Source organism: Rousettus aegyptiacus, unplaced genomic scaffold, assembly GCF_014176215.1.
Source record: "Rousettus aegyptiacus isolate mRouAeg1 unplaced genomic scaffold, mRouAeg1.p scaffold_m13_p_5, whole genome shotgun sequence".
In the NCBI taxonomy this organism is placed as follows: Eukaryota; Metazoa; Chordata; class Mammalia; order Chiroptera; family Pteropodidae; genus Rousettus; species Rousettus aegyptiacus.
Genome location: NW_023416308.1, coordinates 48,002,843 through 48,017,911, shown reverse-complemented (window position 1 = coordinate 48,017,911; position 15,069 = coordinate 48,002,843). Strand labels below are relative to the sequence as shown.

Genomic DNA, 15,069 nt, shown 5'->3' with positions numbered 1-15,069 from the left:
AAATTTGGATATTTGTGTAAAAAGTAAATTTCTCTTGCTACATTATCCTTGAATAGGAAATTCATTCATTCAACAAATATTCATTGTATGCCTATCATGAGCCACAAATTATGTTATATGATTAGTATATCAATAACCAATGAAAAGAGATGAAGCACATGCTTATGAATTAGAGCTTAAAAGTACCCTACTGGGTATATAAAGGTGCGTAGGCCCTCAGCCTTTTTTAAAATAAGAGAAGCCACCTGGTTTAAACTCCCACCCTAGTAAGAAATTTCTTCTATGACAACCTTGATGGGTCTAATTTGTGTTTGACTCCTTCCAGACAGTGTCACAGAGTTGGATACTTTAAAAGAGAAATCTTTGAAGATTTTTGCCCAAATAATCCCTAAAAGAATTTTGGAAAATCATGGACCCTTTTACATATTTTAATTTTATATCTACAACCTTTTAATCAGCAAATAGTTGCAAAGAAGGTAAATTATGGCACATTCCATATTTTATACTTACATTAAATATATTTTGTCAAAACATCAGGTTGATAGATTTGGTTCATTTGGTTTGTATAATGCGTCTTCTATACTATCTGTCAGGCAAATGCAGTTCAAATTGTCAATCGAAATAGACAAATCAGGCTTACTTTCTGTGAGAAAAAGTCTGGATTCACTTTTCAGTTTAAATAAACTGGAATACTTGTATCCCTGTGACAACCATCTCACTTCTAAATTCTAAGATAAATTGGCATATAGATAAACATAGAGCCTAAAATGAGTCTGTCACCTGAATGAAATAAGGCACCGCCCCATCAATATTTCTTACAGATGATCTTTTTGCTTTGTTTTCACCTCCTCAGCAGTTGTACATCCTCAAGGTATTCCTTTGGTTGGTTTCCTAAAAATTTGTACACCTTGAGTAATGATAGTAAGACTGAGGATTGGTGAACATAGATTTTTCTTTTGTAAAAAGAGGTGACAAAGGATAAATTTTAACCTCAGATAAGTGCATTTTGAAAAAAAGTACACAAAGAGGTTGAGGATTTGAGAAATGGTACCTATGAAATTATACATACCAATATATATCCCTGGAAAAATCTTAATGTACTCCCAAGGATATGAGTCTCCCAGTAGGAAGACTGCAGATTTAGATGATAACCTGCTACAGGGTTAGAAAGGTCTTTTCTAGTACTGAAATAGTAAATTGAAATATATTTTCTACCCTACATATGTTCCACTCTATTTTACTTCTCTGTTAGGTACCTAGCAGGATAAATTCATCTTCTATTGATGATGCTCTAAACTAGAGGCCGCCAACCCTCGGGCCATGGAACAGTACTAGCCTGTGGTCTGTTAGGAAATGGGCTGCACAGCAAGAGGTGAGTGGCAGGTGAGTGAGCAAAGAAGCTTCATCTGTATTTGCAGCTGCTCCAATGTGCTAACATTGCCGCCTCAGCTCCACCTCACATCATCAGGCATTAGGTTCTCATAGAATCACTGATCCTTGGTTGGGGACCACTGTTCTAAACATTTGAACATCTTATGAGCCATTCCCCACATCTTTCCATCTCTAAGATTAATATTCCTGGTTCTTTTAACTGCTCATTATCTCTCATTGTTTTCAGTTTCTTCTCCTTGATAGTTATCCACGCATAAAGGATACTCAAAATTATCAAAATTTTTCTGAATTTTAATGTCCAAACAGTATAATGTTTTATTGTCAGGGATAAAATATTAATATTAGTCATTTTTTTTTAAATTGTCATTTACCGAATGCAAGTGCTTAGTGCTTAAAATAACAGTGCAAAGAAGATGCTATTATTCTCATTTTTACATGAGAAGACTGAACTGAAAAAAAAAAAAACTAGATAACTTGAACAAGGCCAAGAGCTTCATTCTGTACCTTGTTTATCACATAGTTGCTGGCTGGGTCAGTAGTTGATTTAACAGCAACATAACAGTTCATGGAGCATACCTCTGTAGTATGCAGGAAGGGGCCCAGAGTAGGTAAGATATAAGATTAGGAAAAATGTAAAGGTTGCCTAAATATCCTCTGGCAAATTCCCTGTAAATCTGAGAGGAGACTGGTACGTATCATGCTGACTGAGGTCTAGAATGGCTTGCCTAATGAACTAAAAGGCCTTCCAAACTGGACTGTGCTCAGTCCAGGGGAGTGTGTGGAGCAAGGGAGAGTGTAGTGGAATGCTGCTAACAGAGGAGAGGACCCCTCGGTGGGCTTTCCTGCTCCCCTACCCTGCTGGAAGCAAAAGGCTCTGCTTTTCTCTAGTTTTATTTGTTTACACGTCCCGAATCACGAGTAGATAGAGATAGAGATAAAATTGCATCGGGGATAGAAATAACGATTTATCTGTGTGTGCACATGTATGTGTGTGCACATGAGAGGGAAAGAGAGAGAAACCACCAGTCCTTAAAGAAATACTAATTTTTGGATTAGTTCGCTTGGGTTTGATCCTAGTGATCTATTTACTGTTGTGTGACTTGGGCATGGTTTTAGCTGCTGTAAGTTTTAGTTTCCTCACTGACATGTAGCAGGTACTCAAAGATTTTTATTGAGCAAGTAAGTGAATGAATAAATGAATAATTTTGTATTTTGGCAAACAATAACCTTGCAGGGTTATGCTGAGGATTAATGCTAATATAGAGATTTTAGTTCTCTGTTGGGTACCTAGAGTATACAGTGTAATGCTAATACAGTAGGCATTTTGCAAGTAACAGGAAATAATAATAGCATTCATCATCATTGTTATTATTGATTTAGTGCTTTTGTGCGTTGATGTACCAAGTGACCATGTGGCACTTCTTTCTAAGCTAGAGATCCCTCATCAAACTTGAGAGCAAGTATTACATGATGCTGAATATTTGGAATGTGCCTGAATTTAGCCATCACAAAGGACAAATTTGGGAATCTCAGAAGCTTCTTGGTCTTTCACTCTTGAAAGTGTGGCTTGAGATGTCTGTTGGCAAAACAGTGGCAGCCTGTTGCCTGGAAGAAGCTTTGCCTTTGTGCCAGATGTGCCAAAATCATGCAGCAACTCAGTGGGATCAATTCTTGCAGCTCAACAGGTTGTACATGTACGCTGTCATGGCCGTTCTTGGAGCTTGAATCGTACTACCTAGTGACATCCAAGTCTAAGTATTTTTCACATTCGTTCTCTGGGTAACAACAAGTTATAAACCTATAGCCTATTCTTCTTGAAAGAGAAAAGAAAAAAAGCGTGCTAGGATTTTGGCTTGAAAACTGAAGTCTTTGATATACCTAAATCATTTTCAGTTAAATACCATTGTTTTGCGGATTACATTAATCTGCTATAGATCGTAAATTCTCCAGGGCAAGACCTTGTCTTTCCAGAGGTTGTATAAAATGATGCAGACACTTTTAGCACTCCTGGTATAACAGACGGTTATTATTTATAACAAAAAGATAAGAACAATGGCAGCCTCATCACATTTCTTAGAAGCTTGATGTACAAAATGAATCTCGTTATACACATACTGTAATCCCATTACAACATGTCGTAAAGGTATGTACATTTCTCCCTGGGAAAATCTGATAACTCATTCCTTCAACTCTAGAAAACAGACTACTGAGAGTTAAGTCTAATTATGTAAAGATTCTTCGCTTTACAAGACAGTTTTTCTAAAGAATCTTTAAATAGCCAGATCCCTTTTTGGAGTATTCAAAATTGGATTTGCTTTACAAAATGTTTAGACTCAACTTTTCAGGAGCAAAGAGAGTGTACAAAAATGGGACATTGTATGTCAGATGTCAATGGCGAAGTCTCAGTGATCACAGTGAAAACAAGGCTCACCCTTCCATCTCTGAATCCATTAAAGTCAGAACATCTAAATACGGCAGGTGGCTTTTACAGGGCATTGGGTGCCCTCATTCCCAGCAGAAAAGCTAAGCCAGCATCGGGGTCATTTGCCATCATTAAGTGCGTGACTGTGGCAGCCAAGGGCATTAATCTGTGATCTGAGCAATCATGCATTATTCAGCATGTACTGAACTATTCACTTAAATAGAGATACTTTTATTTTTAATTGAGACACTTATAAAGAAAAGGCCGGTGACTTTTATTCAAATAAATGGGAGCAAAATTATAAGTTGTGGACAGAAAGAGAAAAAGGAGACGGTGAAGTAGGACTAGATAGGAACACAAGATCAGAAGGAGGGACTCACACCCCTCCCCCCACTCCTTTATTCCCCAGATCACAGACAAACAAATGTTCCTCCCCATGTCAAACTCTGTTTTGCAAAACCCTCTGCTTGCAAATACAAGCAAATAGGTGGGTATCAGCAGTTCTTTTTTGCTGTCTCTTAGTTCTGATGCATAGCAGGAATACAGCAGCAATGTATTCTGCATTACTCAATTTAGGCACTGTTTGATTCAACTATAGGAAGAATACTAGACCCTAAGGAAAGAAGGAAATGTACATTTAATAAGACATCTACGTGCTATCGAAGACTTTACAATGTTTTTATGTGCTATTCCAATATGGCTTCTCCAGTAGAAAAAATGAGAATACTTCATTTTAAAGGTGGTTACTGTAACCAAATACACTATTCAGATTTTTCCAAGAATTCTAAACCAGAGGTTGATTAGTCCCTGTTCAGATTCAGGCAGGCTGATGAGACTCTTTCAGGAAGTTCTATCCATTGTGCGGAAAGGCCCTTGTTAATACAATAGCAAAGGCACTGAGCACTTCAACAGCTTTAGGGCTAACAAAGGGGTACTTTGTAATAGGCACAATGCTCAGAATTTTCACAGGACAGTTCATATCTGGACTCCTATGAGCGATTTTCTGTGTCCCTGCCATGTAGGCTGTGTGTGTGTGTGTGCTTTGTGCGCCTAGATTATCAGAATAGGAGTGTTTCATACACTGAGTGGGTCTTGGGCTTGAGGATGAGTGTGTTAAGGGAAGAGAGGAGGGACATGGGTCAGGTGAAGCAAAAAATAAGTTGGAGACTCTGGAGGAAAGGAGAACAGTTAATTTGGATTGTTTGATGTTAAATACACGATCGAGTTTGTATTTCAAGTTTTGCCACACTTGTGTTCATTAACGCCCCTTTCACATCTCTTGAGTACGCAGCTTGTGTTCAGAACCAGGCCGTCATAGGCAGGACTGGGAAGGGAAGCCATCCTCTTCAGCTGAGGAGGAAAAATCTAATGTGCACCCTGATGGGAGATGGATCTCTAGATTGTAAAAATATGTTCCTGGGACCATGTGGGAAAGGGTTTAAGGTGAAGAATCAGGCAACCGCAAAACTGAAGCTTCAACCCTTGCTGGGCGTAGGGGTGCGGAAAGTGGATTGCTCACAGGGTAGGGGTTGGAGGGTGCTCCTTATAGCCCCTGGGCAGGGGGAGGGCAGAGGACTGGGAACATGTGTGGCAGAGGCTCGCTCAGCCAGGACGAGATGTTGGAGTGTGAGGGTGGGGTGAGGGCCTGGGGGGTGGCTTGGAGCCCTGGTGGTGGCTGCCTGACGTCACCGGCCTCTCTGGCAATAGGCTGCGAGCTGAGCTCCCCGAAGCGGCAGCAGCAGCGGCGGCAGCACGGTTTGGTCTCTGGTCCCTTCACTCCGCGCCTTCTGCAGCCGCCACTGCAGCCGCGCGGCAGGGCTCCCTCCCTACAGCCAGCTGGCGGCCCCAGGTAAGGGATGCGGTGTGACTAAAGGCTCGGGACACCTGGGCAGTAGGGTGGCCGGGCGCGAGTGGGTAGGACAGACCTGGCGGCCTGCGCAGGCACCCCTGGCCGTAGCTTCGGCCCCCGCCCCTGTCCAGGCTTGCGCGCCGCCTCACTGCTCCGCAGTGCAACAGTTTGCAGCTGCCTTTTGAGAGCGACAAGGGGCTGTGCTGCTCTCTGCAGGTTTACCTGGTTCTGGTCCCGGGAAGAGCCTCCGGGCCCTCGGGCTGAGGCTGGGAAGGCCGAAGAGAAGGTCGGGAACCCAAACTTTGCAGGCAGGAACCATCCCCCTTCAGTTTCCAGCCCTCCCTAGAAAGAAGCAAGATACTGTCAAGTGGGGAGGGGGTACACAGGGAAATGGGGAGAAGGGGGCGGTTGCGGAGATGCGCTTTAGCTGAGCGGTGTTTCGTGATTTTTTTTTTTTTTTTTAGTTGGGGGGAGGTACCAGAGAATAAGCCTGGAGAAAGGATGGAGCGCGGTCCTGCGCGTCAGCCATAGCCGTGGATAGAGGCGGAGTGGGATGTTGTGCCAGGGGACCCCTATGGGAATCGGACCTCAGGGGTCTGACACCATCTGGAAACGGAGAGTCAGGAAGTGAAGGGAAGGGGAGGGAGGACTGCATACCCCGCGCTGGCTTGGCGACCTGGAGTGAGTGCTGGAAAGTGTAGGATCCAGGGGAAGACATCCATTGAGAGGGTGCAGGAAAAAGGAGGGGCAGCGCTCTTGGAAGCAGGGACCACAATGCGAGGTGGCTGCATGTCTGTTGTAATTAGAAAGTTGTGCAGGGCGCAGGGAGGCTGCCTTATCTGCTGAGTAATCGTCATCTCCGCGGTGCTGGCGCATACCCCTTGCCTGGTAGTGTCTCGAACCTAAAGCTGGCGGCTCTGGTGTGCGGCCAGAGACAGGCGGGCTGGGGTCCTCGGGCTGCGGAGATGACGGGCAGTGTCCAGCTGAGGCAGTGTGCCTATAGGGCAGTTTTGCAGTGGCGCTGATCTTCCGGTCCTCCGCACTCCCTTGAGCAGCGACAGGGATCCTAACTAAGCCTGTTCTCTTTGCAGCCTGGTGCCTTGGCAAAGGAAAAGGGAGCGTGGACACGCGTACGAGGCGGGTCTGGAGAGGATCTCCCGGGCATCGCTCGCTCCCCAGCCAGCTTGCTTGCCTGCAGTTGCTCCCTCAGTCCTTCGCTCGCACGCGCATCCACTCCCATACCAGGGAGTAGTTTGGGGTGGCGTGGGCTCTCTCCTCTTCTTGGCCAGTGGAAACGGTGTGCCCAAGAGAGAAAGTCTGGTGGGCTTGGCCCCTCCCAGCCCAGCGCCGATGAGTGCCAGGGCGCCAAAGGAGCTGAGGCTGGCGCTGCCGCCGTGTCTCCTCAACCGGACCTTTGCTTCCCCCAACGCCAGTGGCAGCGGCAACGCGAGTGCCCGTGGTCCGGGTGCGGGCAGTGGCACCTGCATTACGCAGGTGGGACAGCAGCTCTTCCAGTCCTTCTCCTCCACACTGGTGCTGATTGTCCTAGTCACCCTCATCTTCTGCCTCATCGTGCTGTCCCTCTCCACCTTCCACATCCACAAGCGTAGGATGAAGAAGCGGAAGATGCAGAGGGCTCAGGAGGAATACGAGCGGGATCACTGCAGTGGCAGCCGCGGCAGCAGGGGCCTGCCTCCAGCAGGCGGCCAGGCCCCAGCCCATGTAAAAGAAACCCGGCTGGAGAGGCAGTCCCGGGACTCCGCCTTCTGTGACCCCTCCAACGCCTCCTCCTCCCCTTCGGCCCCTGGTCTCCCGTGCCAGGGTCCCTATGCTCCTCCGCCTCCACCACCAGCCCCAAGTCCTCAAGGAGCACACACAGCCTCCTCCTCTTTGGACACAGCTGGCGAGGGCCTTTTGCAAACGGTGGTACTGTCCTGATTGTCTAGCCCCTCTTCTCTCCCCTTCCTTGTTTCCAGCAAATTTACCGTCCTTGCTTTTTTCCCCCCTCTGTCCTTGCTCTTTCACTTTCCTCTGGCCTCTCTTTCCTCTTCCTTCTTCCCTTATCTGCCCTTCCCTTACTGTTTCTCCTTCGCCGAGGCACTGTGCGGTACTTGTAAATATTGGGCAAGGAAAGTCTCGGAAGAAGAAATAACACTGATAAGAATACTTTATTATTAATATTTATAGTAATTATTATAATACTAATAACACAATCCAAGCGCATGACAAATCACATAATTTCTCATTGTCAATGAAAGACGCGTCTTTCCTCTCCACCTTGCGCCCCCCACAATAAGGAGGAGAAACCGCACAAGCTACCAAATATATAACAGGCATTGACCCCACAGCAAAAGGAGTGGAGGGGGCCCGGTGTGTTGTACATAGCTGTCAGGTTAAGGTTTAGTTACCTTCTTTACCCTTCACCCCCTCAAGGTTTCACTTTTCCTTCAGCTTTCCTCTCTTCCCCATTCCCACCCTCAGCCAGGCTCAGGCAATAGTATATTATAAAGAAGATGCCTACGTTAAGCACCAGGACTACAAGAGGCCACAGAGACAGTCCCAGAAAAACATTTATGACAGGTACCGCTCTCCAGTCAGCCCTCTTTGCACCCCATAGTTAACCACACCCTTTTTTAGGAACAGGCACTTTAATTTACTTTTAGATATGTCCCTCGCTGGCCGAGCATAAGTATATTAAAAATCTTTAATTTTTTTTTTTTTAATCTACTGCTTCAGCTCCCTGCCCTGCCCCCACCTATATACCTTTGACTTGTGGCATTGTAAGGATTCACAAAAGATCCGGAAGCTGTCCAGCCAGGTCTGGTGCTGAAATTGCCTCACCGAACTGGTTACATTCTTTGGTTGTGCAGGCCAAGGAGGGGCTGTTTTGGAAAATGACTATTCTGATTTTTTGTTGGTTTCTCCTTTTTCTACAACTGAGTTTGCGTGTAGTGTTGGTTTTCTTATTATTAAATATTGCATAAATTTCCATTTTTTTGTAAAAAAAAAAGTATTAGGTGATGTCTAGTACTTAAAGTACAGTATCTAACCAGCCAGAATGTTTCCTGTTTAATTTTTAGAACAAGTACACCTTTATTATATATTTATTATATTGGTACCAAATACAGAAGCAAACTATAGTTTTGTTCTATGTCCTCCAAACTGTATATTCTTGTTCTTAATTTCCAGTTGTTGGTATGATGGTTACCACTGAATGAGGAATTCAGTGGCACAGGCCTGGTTCTTGCTGTTTCCAGAAGTATTCTTTTGTATCTTACTCTGTAGTAGACTGTTATAAAAAGATAACACATATGTTTTCTTTTTTCTTTTGTGAATAACAGAAACAACCACAATAGAAAACAAACAAATAATGGATGTGCAGGAATGCCATCTATTAAACCATGGTTAATATTTAAACAATGCCTGTAGTCCTCCCTGCATGCAGTTATCACCTGGAGGCAGTGGTGTGTATGCTTGCTTGTACCGTATGTGTTTGAAGGTGAGACTGGTGGGGATGTTGGGCAATTTGGATGACAGGACATGCAAATTTCAAGAGAAGTTAAACCCAGTAACTACTTGTAGGATAAAAATGTTTACAGCTTGTCGAGTTAGAAATCTGTGCTTGCATATGCGATATGGCAAAGGAAGGGTTCTATTTCTGAGTCTGGTTTACCTAATTTCAATGAATACATGAAGAAATACTGAGAAAAAATGAGACAAGATCAATTTTTTAATTCTCCTAATGCCATTCAAGTCCATCTTTGCTAGAAAAGGCTTTCACCTATGGTTATTTACCACTTTGTTTCCCCTGGGTTGTTGATAGAAGGAGCCAGAAGCATGTTACAATCTTAATTATATGCAGTGGTATCCTTTCTTTGAAACTAATTCATTGATGGCTATTTAAACATTTGGAAAATGCATGAAAGAGAATATTCTACAAAAAGCTCAACAAAAGAGTCCTTACTAACCTGCAGAGTGTAAGGCAACTGTGCCCCTAAGTGCATCCCTCTCCCAAATAACTAGTAGTTCTAGATTCTTTGTCTTGGTTCCAGGCATATGTGCTCTTTTCCAGAGGTTTTAGGTCATCTGTTAAATTGCCCAAGCTCAGTTTGCAGCTTTTATAAAAATAATTTAATAAGCTTAATTTTAATCACCCATGAGATATTCATTCAAGTCCTTCCCTAAAGCACAGAGGATCATCATTTTAGCATGCCATGTTGTAATATTAGGAAGACCAGGTATAATCTTTGGCTAAAATATATGAAAAAATGAACCAGATTCTCTCCGGTGCCTTAGTCACTTCCTAGTAATGGGTAAAAGAGTTCATTAACTTCCTCAGGCCACTAGAGATTCCTTTAGTGTATCAGCTATACATCGCATATCAGAACGACTAAGGCGCTGTGAAGAAGAGAGTCCATTAATTTTTGTAGCTCACCCTCATCTGACTGTAGCTCTTTAATATCTTATTACAGAGTGACTTTTGGGCTTGAAATTTGAATAGAATCAGAGACTCAGGAGGGAGCGTCTTCATTTCCAATGAGCTCTACTGAGTGCATGAATATTACTTTCTCCCCCTTATTTGGTGCACTCTTTACAGTGAATATTTTCCCATTTTATTAAAGCAATAAGATGTTTTGTTGTGAGCAATGCTGGGTGATGATTCCATTTCCTTGGTGCTGAAGCTACTCATACATTCTTGCCTTATGAATCATAGTGCATTCAAGGCATGCAATAATAATCCCCTTCCAAGGAGCAGCCTGTACACTCTAGGGGGTAATTATGAAATTGTCCTATGTAATTTTTCCCCAGAGGAATAAAGGAAACAGGAAGAATAAAAAGCATTATGTGTATTGTTTTTAAAAATACCTTGATACCTCTAACCATGGGCACACATCCATATTATGTTTTTATTGTTCACCTTTAAATATGTGTGCCTTTCTCCATTAATTGACTATGGTTCAGTATTTTTAACAGTGCTTTGTGTAAAGATGATGTGGTTTGTGAGTCAAATTTCATACTGAGTTTAGTACACTCAGAACCCTAAGCTTCTGGTAGTATCACCTGAGATTTTTTATGAGATAGAGAATTACATGAAATTCTAGTAATGTCAGTCCCCCATCAAATTATTGCCATAAGCGCATACCCAAGAAATTTGCACAGGCCCTGTTTAAAGCATTGCTTCTTACAAAGCTCAATTGACAGTCTCAGGAGTTTGGGATGCAACCAACAGGGCATTTTGGATTTCATTTATGTGAAACAAAAGGCAATCTGAAAATAGCTAAACTTATTTTAAAGATTTTATTCACTGGTGTCCCGTCAAACTAATTGCTTCAAATCCCTTTAGCTATAGCTCAACTTCTGCACTTGTTATTCAGTATTAATAAGGTGGCATGCTTAATTCTTATTGTTTTTAAAAAAGAGAAAATTGGAGAGAGAATACCATTATGTCAAACGTATGGGACTCTGAATCTTAAAGATGTAGATGGATATAATCTTCTTTAGAATTTATATACACCCATAGATATGTATTTATATATACATACATTTTGTACAAATTTACAATGGACTTTTTGTATTCTCTTTTCTGTCATTACTAGAATGAGATGGAAACCAAATAGATGTTCCATCCTCCTATCCAGAGAAGATATTGAGAAGTCAGGTATATGCATGTACATATTTCTCTGAGGTCAAACCTGAGTGACTTTCTCTTTATTTAGTGAAAAGGGAGAGTCCTGGTTGGCTCGGGAAATTGGTAATTAGATAAGCTTCCTTTCCTAGTTAGTAACTCAAATGTAGCAATGATAATGAACTTATGACCATATCTACGTGGTCTAAATATCTAGATGGAAAGCAAAAATATCTAAAAGAGGTTTAGGACCACCTAGACCACAAATCTGTATTGTTGCTTAGTTTTTGATTTGCAACCTATATGTTGTGTGGAAGTACAACTTATATCTACATAGCTAAAGGTAAAGTGAAAATATGACCATTATATGTTTAGTTTGATAGGTAGTTTTGAAATATGAATAAATTAGCTTTAAAAAACTTTGACATCTGACTTTTCCACCATTTCTCTCTATATCAATTGAATTAGATAATCTTTAAAATGCCATTTTTTTTCCCATTGTGCAGACATATGCTTTAAATGCTTTTCCGTGGATGACAGTTGAACAATTGCTAGCTGATATTATGTGGAAGTTATAGGTTAAAGCAGAACCAGAAACTTTTATGTAATTAGGTTCACTACCATGTGAATCTGGATTTCAATTCTGAATCTGAAAAGCCAAGCCATCCTTTGTTGGATCTAATGATGTAACTTACAGATATTTTAGTTCATACAAGAATGAACTGACCAATCTATAGAGGGGCATTTAATTATTGGTTTGAACATAAACCTGATTCTGATTTGGTTTTTGATTTACTTGATACAATTTAAGAAATAGCTTTGACAGTTTTATGTGGACACATTAATGTCACCAACTTAATAATACAATAGGTGCCATACAGGAATGCTTAGCTAAGAATAAAAATTTAATTAACTTTAATTGGGGACAATATTTTATCATGGTGGTCCTATCTGTCTGAGACAGGGACACTTGTGATTTCATTGAGCTGTTTTTATAGAGAGATTAACAATAATCATGACAACAAGAACAAAAACAGAAAAACTGATTTTTGAACTTGAGTATATCTAACAGAAAGAATAAAACAGATAATAGAATTCATGGAAAATTTGTTTTGCTTTTCTATCAATAAAAGAGTTTTCTTTTTAAATGGCTTTTTGAACAATATTTCCTTATTAATTTAATTTATGATGTAACTGTATTATAAAATTGCTCATTCTATTACCCTCAGATGCTCAAAGATTTTTTAAAAATTCTATCACATATCTGACCTTTCTCACAAATCAACTGCATCTGAGAAATAGGAAGTGTATTAATTTTAGTATAACCCAATAAACTGAGTCCAGTAGAATAATTTAGCAATCCTTTTAGGCAGATGCTCAGCTGTTTAGACATATACTTAGTCTCTCAGTTTTCCTCTTTCCCTGACTATACTTCTAATATAACCAAGTGTTCAGGGAAAGGATATAGTTCACATGATTCTGTGGCAGTTGTGGGAAAAGGGGGCCTCAGATTCTTATAAATTCCTATGGATCCTAGCTGAAGCCTGCTCTGAAATGCTATCTGTCTATCCAGCTTTTGTGCTGATATTTAGCACTGCAGTCTTAGACCCTGACCTTTGTCCCTGGTGTCAGTCATCATCTTCCTTCCTGCCATCTCTAGGTCCAGTAGTGCTTTCATACTTTGTCCCTTTCTTGTCGATATATAAATTCCTGTGTGTCCTGCTCACTATGGACCTACTATTGTAAGGCGTGGGTTCTAGCTCAGGATCATTTATCAATCTACCTCCCACTGCCACTTCAGCTCTACTAGCTGCCTTGATCCATGTTAGATGTGCCACAAAGGATTTTCTTTGAGGTCTTGTAGCCCCACTCTAATACATTCCAGGGAAAGGGGCTGCCATTTAGCCCTACTCCTTGGGCTTCTCCAAAGCTATTTAGATGTTTATGGAACACCACCCACTTCTCCTTGACCTCTCATTGTGGAGAAGAGAAGCATGAAAGTATTAATAGCTACCTACCTCACTTCTTTTATGTCTCATTTTTAATCAAAATTACCCCAGACTGCAAAAATCAGACTTTACTCTTAGTTCTCCCTTTTTCCTACCCGAGACTTCTCTTACTCTATATTTACTGTCCACTTCTGCAGTGGACTTTGTCCCCTCCTTTCTAACTTCAGCCTTCTCACTAACTGTTAATGGCAGTTGGACAGGGTATAGGAGGCAGAGAGACAAGTTTATTGATAAGAGATCCTGAATTGAGAGATATTTGAAACATGTAAAGCTATCTTTGTATTGCTGCAAAAGACATTTACTCATAATTAAGGTTCTACCCTCCCTTTTTCTAAGAATGTGAAAACTTGATCATTATTCTACTTTTATTTCTCTATTAACTTCTATCTAATTCCTGCAAGTTTGGTTAGAAAATCTGGGTAGTAATTGAATCTTTAACCTTATATCACTATTTGGTCTCCAAGAACTTACAGTCTCTTCCTAATTCTGGCCCATTACTTCATCTTACCCCTACCCTCTAGGAGCTGCAGATTGTGTATTGGAAATGCTTCCTTGAGCTGGGATAAACTTCTAGTGAATATTGAATACTGCAGTGGAGATGAGTAGCCATCTCTACCTAAAGACAGCAGGAAGTATGGGTTAGTGCCACAGCCTAATCTCTAACAATGGTACTCTTTCTCCCAGGTGGTAAATACTCTTTAATCTCAGCTGTTTGGCTCAAAAGAGAGTTTGGTCTTCACAGAGCTAGCTCTCACAAGACTGATAGGCTCCTCAATCCTATCAGAATCACCAAAGGACCCTCTTTATTGCTATTTGTCCCTGAATCAAGGGTTTCAGGGAATAAGAACCTTGGCAGACATCATTAGGAAAGAACAAAGATAGGATAAACTGGAAGACACACTTCTCTCTAGCTTTGCCTTCGTGGGCTGGACCCCTTTCCCCTCATTACAGTGTATCTTGTGGGGAGATGCACAAAGTATGGCAAGAATGTGGTGATGATATGGCAGGATTATTTTCAGGGTCCACCCATGTTAATCATAGGTAACTTCATTCTTTGGTTACGGTTATATGGCCCTGCTTCTGATAGTTGTCAGTCAGCCTGCAGTCCCCACTGTTTGGTAACATTCCCATGGTTAATCCTGGATTGATTGGCCATCGACTAGGAGTCATTGGCTGATTTTTAACCTTTAGTTGATGAAATAATCCCTTCGAATATTTTGCTTCTAACATTTGAGGGTTCATTCAGTCAACAGTTACTTATTTGAGGGTCAACTAGATGCCAGCCATTATTTCTGGTGCCAGAAATATAGCAGTGAACAATATAGGCAAAATATTCTTTCCTCATTGTTCTACTGGAGAGAGACAATAGACAAAACATGTAAGTTAATTATGGAGTATGTTGTAGGGTGAAAAGTGCTATAAAGATAATAAGGCAAGGAAAGGGGATAAGGAGTGTGCCCAGGAGAGAGTGTTGTGTTTTAAGAAGGGTGGTTGGAAAAGGACTAACTGAGAAAATGGCATTTGAGCAAAGACTTGCTGAAGCTATACAAATATATATATATATATATATATATATATATGTATATATTAATTGATTAAAATTTATTTAGCTAGAATAATTTGTAAAACTCATTTCACCCAAGTTTCTGATTTTGTAAATGAGCAAGTAGAGATTTTGGTAGGAAGAAGGCAAGAAACTGCTGCCTACTGAACAGTGTATCAAGTGGTGACACTCACCAGCTAGGAAAAAGGGGTAAAATTTGCCCCTAAC

At 41.4% G+C, this 15,069-nt stretch overlaps 1 protein-coding gene across 1 annotated transcript; it reads left to right on the top strand.

The window, feature by feature from the left end:
- Window positions 1-6,162: 6,162 nt before the first annotated feature.
- On the top strand, window positions 6,163-14,811 carry CUNH11orf87 (chromosome unknown C11orf87 homolog). The gene is made up of 2 exons (XM_016160573.2): window positions 6,163-6,344; window positions 6,755-14,811. The coding sequence occupies exon 2, from the start codon at window positions 7,014-7,016 to the stop codon at window positions 7,599-7,601; it is 588 nt and encodes a 195-aa protein (XP_016016059.1). The 5' UTR covers window positions 6,163-6,344; window positions 6,755-7,013; the 3' UTR covers window positions 7,602-14,811.
- Window positions 14,812-15,069: the final 258 nt, after the last annotated feature.

Excerpts from the sequence above, each read along its gene's own strand:
- CUNH11orf87 (XM_016160573.2), top strand. The coding sequence starts at position 7,014 with ATGAGTGCCAGGGCGCCAAAGGAGCTGAGGCTGGCGCTGCCGCCGTGT.